The sequence below is a fragment of the Perna viridis genome, chromosome 5 (genome assembly GCF_037379345.1).
Source record: "Perna viridis isolate PV_CMFRI_1.1 ecotype Kerala chromosome 5, ASM3737934v1, whole genome shotgun sequence".
Taxonomy (NCBI): Eukaryota; Metazoa; Mollusca; class Bivalvia; order Mytilida; family Mytilidae; genus Perna; species Perna viridis.
In genome coordinates, this window is record NC_142449.1 from 12,166,810 (window position 1) to 12,178,015 (window position 11,206).

The 11,206-nt window shown below is 34.2% G+C and overlaps 1 protein-coding gene across 1 annotated transcript; it reads right to left on the bottom strand.

Moving 5' to 3' along the window:
• Positions 1-554: 554 nt before the first annotated feature.
• LOC148616056 (uncharacterized) lies at positions 555-9,216 on the bottom strand. Its single transcript, XM_088581712.1, has 3 exons — positions 9,146-9,216; positions 8,352-8,904; positions 555-825 (listed from the first exon to the last, which is right to left on the bottom strand). The coding sequence occupies exons 1-3, from the start codon at positions 9,214-9,216 to the stop codon at positions 691-693; spliced, it is 759 nt and encodes a 252-aa protein (XP_088437838.1). The 3' UTR covers positions 555-690.
• Between the last annotated feature and the right edge of the window lie 1,990 nt (positions 9,217-11,206).

The window sequence follows — 11,206 nt, forward strand, 5'->3', positions numbered from 1 at the left end:
AGATACAGGTACATAATAAGTCAAAAACATTTTACTAATTGATATACAATAATTAGGTAAGCCCTAACGAATCAACAATCACTCTAAAATAATGTTGAGCAAGGTAGCTTCGAGCAAAACTGTAAGTTTTTGTGTAGTTGCTTAACTGTGGTTATCCTTGAGAGACATTTTAGAACTAAGAACAAAATATTGTATAGTTCTATACTGTTAGTAAGTTTACTTCGTTTTATTTCCGAGCAGTCATAAATCTAACAAAGTAGTTACAATGCACTTCTCGTGATAACTACAGCACAAAAAAGTACAAACCAATAAAACTATATTTTCTATATAGTATGAGAGAAATTTTTATAATAGCATTTAAATGGTAGATGAGGCTCAAAATGCAATTCTGCTAGTTTTCCACGCTGGATGTTATCGCATAAAAAATCTATGATCGCATAAGGGCATCCACCAGCACCAAGTCGTACTGGAAAACTTAGCGAGTTATGTTTGGCACCACTTAAAAACGTGAAGAAGTAGTTATCATATGATAATCCTGGAATCGCCTGTAGACATCCTCTTAGGTGGATCCGAATCCTTTGTAGGGGAAGGAGACAAACAGCATCCGACTGGAAAATAAGACACAAATTACTCAATGCTCTTTTTCGGTAGTTTTTAGCTTCTGAGTGAGTGGCACAGCACGTCATCAACTCAATACCACCACGAACTGACTTCGCGAACAGCATTAGACAGCATAATATTCTTTTTCCATAAAAGATGTCCAATTCTTTTACCAAACTGTAGTCCATGTTGTCCGTATTTGTGTGTACTAATGCTAAAGCAACACTGAAATATGTAAATAAACCATGACTAACTTTAAAAGCTTACTTATTTGTATTGGTGCATGTTACAAGATTTTACCGCTAAAAGTCAACTCCATAAGCAAATAATTACAATATGTTTCATATCACTTGTTCAATTACACACTTGTATCATTAGTAGTAGATCCCCTTTCATCAGAATATATGGGGTTTGTAACGTCCCTTCTAGTCTCTCGAGGCCAGTACGGATATATATATATCTGGTCAAAATCATAACCGTGGCCGTGTATACGTTTGAGCCAATCCTCACTCACCGTAGTATCAACTGAAATTATTACTTTTTTCACATTCTGTAATATTAAATTTAACGATTGTTTAAATTAAGTTAAATGTAATTTTGAAACAAATGAATACCTTTAAAGCAATTTCCCTATTTTTTTTCATTCAAGATCCCCAATCCCGTACTATCCCCATACAAGCAGAGTTTGCGCCAACTCAAAAATCAAAGCATCAATGAAAACCAATAACCATTACTCAACAGTTTGGACAAAACGTTTGAAGTTTTGGTCCAAACTTTTTTGTTGCTGTTGTGGGTATTGTTTTTTTGTTTGTTTGTTTTGTTGTTTTTTTGTTGTTTTTTGTTTTTGTTGTTTTTTTTTTCCTCAATGTATTGCCGTTTGGTCCGTGGTAACATGCCGATCATTAATCAGCATTTTTTTTTCACTACATACTGTATACGTACCTGTTACACTTTATAACTTCATAGAAAGTGTTATTGTCGATTTGTTTAATAGTAATAGGCATATTATCACAGTTGATACACCTTGGACTCTGTTGATGACTTGTGGCGATTTTCGTAGTTAGAATATATATTTAAAAACATGGGAATTTCCACTCCCGCGAAGATTTGCATAAATACAAGTTATTGCGTGACTAAATTTAATTTTCTACATTAATAAACCACCAAAACTAATTTTCTAGAAAGAATTTTCAAAAAATGTTAATGATTGATTGATAGATTGTTGGGGTTTAACGTCCGAGCAGCAATATTTCAGCTATATTCAGACGATGAACATGAAATGAAAAATGGGATGGGACACAAGGATAATAGGGTCGACAAATTATGATTGCCACTAGAAAAGGGAGGGATTGGAAAGGTCGGGCAATTTAGCCTCCTGTGGCTAAACGCAAAGGTTCCTACTCCTATCGAATACCACAGCAGGGTTCTTTAACGTGCGACGAACGTGGCATCTTTCCCAACACGGTGCACCACTATGGTTTGCGGTCAGGTTTTCCGTATTATAGCCTGACAACCCCAGCATGTAACACGCCAGGGGTACCCCATTCCACCACATGGGGCACACATCCAAGTTGCTCTGTGGGCAGAGCGCCTAGCCCCCAGCTACGTTTCTGGGCACTATTTAGTCGCCTTATACGACAAGCTTAGCGCTGCCGCAGGCCTATTCTTTCAATACCCGGACCTTCACGGGGCCAAAAAAATGTTCAAGAAAGAATTTAAAAAAAAAATAATAAAAATATTACCCCTACTCCTAGAAAACTGGTCTCAGTATCAAACATAATTCTCATTCACAGCATACCGTGAAACTCATATTTTAGGCATTCATAATTTAAAAGATAATTATTTACCCAAAATATCTGAATAATTCAGACGTGTGATTTTTTACAATTACTATAAAATCGCAAAAAGTGGAATTAACAGAATTTTAGAATTTCTTCTATATCACCTGTTATTATCTTTTTTTTCAGAATACCGTAGTTTAAACAAGTTTTTGTGTGATACAGTAGATTTGCATAGTGTCTAAGCTTTCAAATCGGCCAGGTCACTTTTCCAAGTAAAGTTGGTGCAAAAATTACTACCCCTACCCATGAAAAAATACCTCAATATGAACCAAAATGTTAATTTTTAACATATAAACGGCGTACACTGGGCATGTTGCGGTCGATTGCTTTCATTATCGATGCATCCAACATATTTGCTAATTTCAGGAGCGTAGGCGACAATAATGTAATTTTTTTCATAAAAAGAGGGAAATTCCGGAATTTCATTTTCTTCCATCTCACCGTTAATTGGCGTATTTTTTTCAAATACCGTACTTCGAAAGAGCTTTTGTATATTAAAATACAACTATATAGTGTAGTAGCTTTTGTAATGAGCCCAGTATATGTAAGTACTGGAATTTTTCAAAGTCAAGTGAGTGCAAAAATTGCACTACCCATGATTAAAAATACCTTAATACGGCCCATCGCCTTTGCTTATTAGAAAGCTCAGTTGCTAAATACATATGTTTAGATATGCAAAGGCATGTTTGAAGTACGGTACTTAAAAAAATTGCACAAAACAGGTTTTAAAATGAAAGAAAATATGAAATAAAAAAAACCTCTTTACTATGAAAAACACAATATTTTCACATTGAAACTGGAAACAATACGCCCCTGAAATGAGTAGATATGTTGAATACGTCGATAATTAAAACACTAATACCCAGCATGTCTTTTTAACATCGATTATATGCTAAATATAACATTTTGGTTAATGTTGAGCTATTTTGTTCATGGGTATGGGGTACTTCTTGCACTAACTTGACTTGGAAAAATTCCAATATTAATTACTTGGGCTCATTTGAAAGCTTAGGCACTATATACATGCACTGTATCACACAAACACTTATTTAAACTACGGTATTCTGACGAAAGATAATAACGGATGATAAAGAAATTCTGTAAATTCCCCTTTTCTTGATTTTATACTAAATGCAATTCAAACGCCTGAATTGATCAGATATGTTGAGTAAATCATTATCTTAATAATGAATGCCTAAAATAGTGTCGGTATGCTGTGAATTAGAATTATGTTTGATACTGAGACCAGTTTTCTAGAGGTAGGGGTAAGATTTTTAACATTTTTTGAAAATTTTTTCTTGAAAATTAGTTTCAGAGGTTTATTAACGTAGAAAATTAAATTTAGTCACGCAATAACTTGTAGAGTCGAATTTATGCAAATTTTCGCGGGAGTCGAAAGTCCCATGTTTTTGGAATTCAAAAATATACGAAAATCGCCACAAGTCATCAACAGAGTCCGAGGTGTATCAATTGTGATAATATTGGACGTAAATAACGAAAAAGCTATTGTTTACTATAGAATAAATACTCTGTGGTGTATTGCAAGCCAAAGTGGACACAAATCTATATTTCTAATATTACAAAATCATTTTTTTAACATTAGAAAGATTTTTTAATATTAGAAATTCAATTTGTAATATTAATTCCTTTTCTAATATTACAAATTCCTGATTTAGTAATATTATAAAATATCACACATTTTGTAATATTACAAATTGAATTTGTAATATTAGAATATGAACTTGTTATATTAGAAAATAAGTCATGTAATATTAGAAAATCGGTCACATTTTTAATATTACAAAATGATTTTCTAATATTTATAAATCGTCATTGAATACGACAAATTCATTTTCTAATATTAGAAATTCAATTGAAATTTTAATATTAAAAAAATGATTTGTAATATTAGAAAATGAATTTGTAATGTTAAAAAAATCATTTTTTAATATTAGAAATTGTTTATTTTTGTCCACTTTGGCTTGCCATAAGGGTGACTGGATAGACTACCCAAGTGTATTTCGTTCAGCATTTTTCTAATCGGCGTTGTGACGTCTATTTTGCCCTTTACGGATTGATTTGAAGTTTACACGATCGAAAAGTTCCGGGATCACACGTCATCATGAATTTTTTGTTCACATCACGTAAAGAAGAAATCCCTCCACGTAAAGAAAAGAAAATGCACATAAGGTATTTAGAGATCGACATAACGTAAAGATGAACGACCTCATGTTACAAGAAAACCACTGCACTTAAAGATAAATCCACATTACGTAAATACATGTTGACATAACGTAATCATAAAGCGAAGGAACGTACAGACAAAATTACAGAACGTAAAGACGAAATGACAGAACGTAATGACGAAATGGCGGAACTAAAGACAAAACGACATAATGTAAAGATATTCCTACATAACGTAAATACAAAATGACCACATGTAATTATAAAACTACTGCAAGTAATATAAAATTGACAACACGTTAACAAATGTGTATCTCATCAGACAGTTTAGGCGTTCCATAAGTACATGTATGTATCATTTCAAATTTCAAAACTATATGAAATAAGGGGTTCTAGACGATATGCAAGCTCACAAGGAACTCCGTCCTTAGTTTTATGAACAGAAATATAAATAAAACTCCCATCCCTCTCTGCTGCGTATGATTCTTAAAATGAAAATCAAATACAATATAAGTTCTGTTGGAGGGTGAGAAGCCGAATCTCTCCAACAGATCTACTGGCTGTCTAAATAATCATAGACCGTTACGGGAGCTTAAAATATTTTTGTACGATTTTGCTTATCTATTACGGCGAAAGAAACTATTTCTTGTATCGAACTATATTTTTTCGAAGTTTTTTTCGGAAATCATTCGGTGGTTACTAGGTAAAATCTATTTTTGTCTTGGCGTCCAGATCAACTTACTGAAATGTCACCGTTCGGTGTCGTGATGGAACTCTCTTTCTCACGATATTCATGTTAAGTTTGAAAGTGCACACTTTAATTGATTGAGCTATATTAGCCTCAACGTCATTGTCAAATTATTGAATGCAACTGTTGTTATCATTGGCGGATGGGTTTTTTCTTTTATGGTCATTTGCATACTGTTCATTTTAATATTTTTATCAATGGATTGATTTTCTATGCAACTTCTTTATTTCCATATTGCTGCTTCGGTTATTTGGGGGGATGTTTGTCCAATCACGATTGGTCAACGCAACGCAAAATTTTACAATATGTTCGAGCGATTTTTTTTCTAAACCACTGTATCACTGATTCATTTAATTATTTTGACAGAAGTGAAATATGTTTCAAAGTCCATGTGTTTAGCTGTGTATTTAGTTTGACATCGAATGAGGATTTTCTATCCTTTAATCATGCATACATGTACAATTCATGAAATTAGTTATATTTTTTTTTTTTTTTTTTGTCATAACACAATAACTTCTCAACGTATTTGGCCTATTTGGCGTCTCCAGCAGTCTCAATAAACATTTAGTACTATTTGCTTCTTTAATCTCACCTGATATTGTATCTCTTTTTTTGTCCTGACATGCCCCGGGGGGTACTCTACGATTAACTTCCCATCACTACCAGTTTTGAATCTACTGCCTTCTGATGAAATCAACTGAGGAATCTTTCGTGATTTTGTCAAAATGCAGAAACTTTTAAGTTTGCAACAGTAAAATTTTGGAAACCCGCCCTGGAAGAATTGTATTCTTCTAAATTATGGTACTTAATGTTATGTATACTCTTAGATTAGACTTACAATTTGATCCTTCGTAAGTAGTCTATTCAGTCAGTTTAGATATAACGAAAAACTTGGACCTTAACGGAAAACTTGGAAATGCGCAAAAATAGGTTAAACCTATGCATGGAACTAGAGATCCTACTTATAGGCCATCTCCCTGGAAATACTTGATGTCAGGATCAGCGATAAAAAAAATCAATTAAGCAATTGGAACCTTTCATCTACTTACTAAGTACGATTCTTAAGATATAAGCCAACCCCCTTCCCCCACGCTTACGCCGCCCTCCTAAAAAACAAACAAACTGCAAATATGGCTATTTTGACCTTTAAATGGTGTTAACTCCTTTTCTTTTCTTACCATAACTGAGTTGAAACTTTTTCATATAGTGCTGACCTTAAGGACCATTTCATTAATAGAAACTTTCTTAATTTTATGGTTTTCTACACATGTATATACATTTGTAAGCTACAAAATTCAAATAAATCATTCTGTTTTTACTTTTGACCCATTATAGATATTTTAGGCCTTATCATAAGGATTACTTCAGTGATGATTTTTTTTCTATCTTTTTTTTTGTTTTAAGATAGGCTAAATATAGGGAAAATCTTCATTTTTTTAACTTTCAAGGACAATAACCCTTACAAGGACTTTTCCTATATTTTTGGCCCATGGCGACTTATATTAGACTTATCAAAAGGACTATTTTATCGAAAAGAGAAGGTTTCATTCTACAGGTAAGATAAGTTCTAACCTCTCACAAAACTGTCTTAGAATTGTCAGAAGAACAGTTCTATGACAAATTTAAAACAGTTCCCGAACATTTCTAGATCGAGCCAGCTCTTTTGACAGTGCTAGCAGAGCCGGCTCTACTAGTACGACTGTTCTCGTTATTTTTTAGGGTATAAGCTAAATAAAAAAAACTGCAAAAATTTAATTTTCCGCCTTTCAAAGCCAATTTAACTCTAGTAAAGTCGTTCTACACTAAACAAACTTATATTCATTTTTTTAGAAAAACGAGTTTTCACCGATCAAAAATCCAAAAGCAGTTTGTGTGCAAGATATCTTATTGAACATTTCTGCCAACATTAACTAAAATTTTTCAAGTAGTTTCTTAGAGAAAGGTGTTTGAATAATTGTTAGAAGACGACGACGATGAAACCGACGGACGCCAAGTGATGGTATTACTTTACGTGGTCTTTTGGGAAAGATGAGCTGAAAATGGTCCGAATGATAATCCTCAAACTTGTCGCTTTGGACTTCGAAAAACTATATTGAGCCCAGTGTTGTTCGGCTCAATATTCAATACGCATACGAATGTCCTTGAATATATTAAATACAAGATCAATATCAGGCGCGGATCCAAGAACTGGCGTACCGGTCGTACGCCCCCACCTAAATCGGTAAGAAAAAAGAGGTTTCACCCCATAATATTTTTTGTCTTGCTTTGCATGACATTTAAGTCAATTAAGGCCCCGCCTCAACTCAAATCCTGGATCCGCCCCTAAATATGAAAAGGTACATTCTACAATCACATAATTCAGTCGGTCCATACAACATTATAAATACCAAAACAAAATTGTGGATTAGATCAAATTTACATGAAGGGTGAATTTGTGACAAACGTTTTAAAAGTATACTACAACAAAGTGATTAGCATTCCAAATCAAAAACAGCGACGGATCCAGGAGGTCGGGGTTGGAATCACTCTGTATTGACAGATTTTGATGATTGTGTGGAGCCCTCCCCCTTTTTTATGATTTTCTGGATCCGCACCTGACCGATAGAAAACAGTTAATTCTACCTAAAATTTTGTACCACATTTTATATATTCTTGCCTTGTTTATCGTGAATTTTACTATGATAATATCAGTAATTAGCTAAACGTCAACATGTTTTATTTCGTTTCCAAAACATCTTCTGAAAAGGTTTACCCACACGTGTTCCAGTGAAACTGATGACGTACCAGTGCAATTGGGTCCCTGATATTGGTATTTTATGTGGTGGCAAGGTTGATCTTTGTGAGTGAGTTTGTGTGTGTGTGTGTGTGTTTTTAATTTTATTTCTATGATTTTTGTTTGGTTTCTATATCTTGTTTTTACCCTTGCGTTCTTAGCTTTGGCCTTGGGGTTTCTGAATTAGCATTTAAGATTGTTGTACCTCGTACTCAGCCGAACTTTCTTGCCAATCAGCCCCCGACGTAAAAGCAACGCTAAACTCGTAAAAAAATTTTACCACATCATGGCCGGCTGGAAAAATGTCTTGTATTACTGGCACTTTAAACAATATGTCTGTTTTCATTGAGTATGGAAAGCAAAAGTCACAACCTTCATAATTAGAAACTCTACTCTTCAATAAAATTTTAAAGATGTCGGATGCGAATTTCCTGTCTTCAGCCAGTTCGAATCCCTTGAAATTCAAATTTCTGTCGAATACGTTCATTTGTATTGTTGTGAAACGATTTAAAGCATCAAATGATTTTTCACTAGTTACAATCGATGTGCCGCTTCCCAGGTCAATTTCCTTCGTGCACTCAGCATATTCAAAGTCATTTCCTGTTTCGTCGGAGCTCGAATGATTAGATTCAAAGTCTGATTCATAAACATTAGTCGAACTACTTGAGTCACTGTCATTGAGACCCTCATCTCCATCCTCGTTATTTGACTTGAAACTGTCGTTATATTGAACATAGTCGGAATCGCCGTCTTCTGGACTAAATAAGAATCAAATCGATTTTTTTTGCGAATAACTTGATAAATATTATGTGTCAATTGAAGTGCACGTTACGCATCACTATCCGAAACAAAAACCAATATTTCATTAAAATGCATAAAACGTTTCATTAAATATGCGCAAACATCTTACCAAAACGAAAAATACTTTATTCTGAAAGTGAATTTATATGATAAAACTTGATGATTTAAGGATAAGTGTAAACTTGTATTAATGATTACCTGTCAGGTGCTATAACAACCAAAGAACTCTCAAATCTTTGTGATTTTTTCCTTATTCCAATTTTCGCCATGATATGGCAGATATTGTACCTAAGCACAAAGCCTTTCAGTACAGTGGTTTCTACTGGTTATATCTTGGGTACTTTTAAGTACTTTAAAGCACCGTGAAACAATTTATATTAAGAACTACTTTTTGATAGTCTCTGGGAATCAACATAAACAGTTCTAGTATAAGGGCCATAAATGTAGGTTTGAAAAAAATTATTAGTCCCATTGATCACTTCCAAGTAAACAACCAGAATATTCGGAATAGAACATTTTACGAGTAGTGTGGTAACGCTAGATAGGGTACATCCAAGGGGTCGGCGGGAGCGGGACAAACTCCCTTTATACTCGAAAAGTTTAGTTGGTTTTATAGTTAAAATTGAAAATCACGGAGTGGTCCCCCTTAGGTCGGGCAGCGGGTGACCGCCAGTGCCCAGCTTGGAATAATCTACACGCGATGGCTACTGCATGCCAATCTGAAGATCTATACTTTTTGGGGGATATATCCCATGATGATAAATGCTCTGTTTTAGTTGATTAAAGTATTTATACATTAGTTTACCAAAGCCTGTTTGGCTTATTTGACATGAAACTGTGAGCCCCGGGTGTCAACTTAAAATGGATATTTGTCGTTTTAGCCAGTAAGGTATGCGCTATGGATACACAAGTACAATTAACGACTTTTCTAACTTTGACACGCACAACAGAATAAATAATGAGCAACTCCCCACCCCATTATTCCCCCTTTCCCGTCCGCCGAACAGAAGACTAGTCCGTGATCGATTTCATGAATTACATGTGCACCAGTTTTTGTCTATCCGTCCGTACTTTAGTATTTGTTTACATTATACATAACCGAAAGTGGTTAAAATCGTAAAGGCTGGAGTTATTTAACGCCGTTCTTACCGATTTAACTATTTTTCTCAATGTGATTAGCCGTTGAAATGAACTGCATGTTTTTTTAAAACTGAAGATTAAAAAGAAAACGACATTCCAATGACCCTTTAATTTACTGCAGTTTAAACCACATATAACTTACAGCTTAATAGTTTGTTTCAGCCAGCTACAATGTACAGTGGTCCTTTCGGTAGTTTGAAACCATTCCATTTTAAAATAATATTGAAGACCCATAACTTATAGTAAAAAAACTAAGTAGGTATCTGGTGTCTATAATTGAGCTGTATCACATTTAACATTTATTTGTGTAACTGTTTGTATGTATTATAGGTATTGCCTTGACCCTCATTGGTGAGTCATGCAATCATGAAAAATATATATATATATAAAGGATTTTAATATTTTTCTCCTTGATACATGTATATTCAAATGTTGGCCCGGCATATGTAGTCATAAAACTGTAGTATTTTGCCGTGAATGGTTTGTGGAACCAGTGATTTTTTTTGTAAGATCTTGGTTTAAAACCAAAATCCTTTAAAAGTAGATTTGCGGTTCAAAACATATAGTTACATCAGGTGTTCTCATATATGAGGTTATCACCACCCTTTTTGGACTTGGGATTTTGGTCATTTTTAGGGTGCAGTTTAGACTTGGGCACACAAGTCCATGGACTTAACATGTCAAAACAGTCGTACTTTGTACTTCAAATTTCATGTAATTTGGACCAAAAAGTAAAATTGTACATGGGACTTCACCCAAAACATGGAGCGTACTTTTGGACTTGAAAGGGGTGGTGGTGGTACCCCAATATATTGTTCATAAAAAATCATGTATTGATAATAAAATTATCTCTATGAATATTATACACATACTGGTTCAAAAAACAAATGATGTGCTCTCTTTATATTAATCTTATAAGCAATGCCTACTTCATGTTAATCTAGAATTCGAGCCACATAAAATACACATATATGAGCTGCTAGCTTTCAAATTCGATACTGTTTTCATGAAAATAACTTTTTTATTATCCACTAATCGTGAACGTTTCTGTATTTTCCACTGGGCTGCATGGTGGGGTAAATACCGATCGCGAGGAGACAAAATTGCGCTATTGTAACC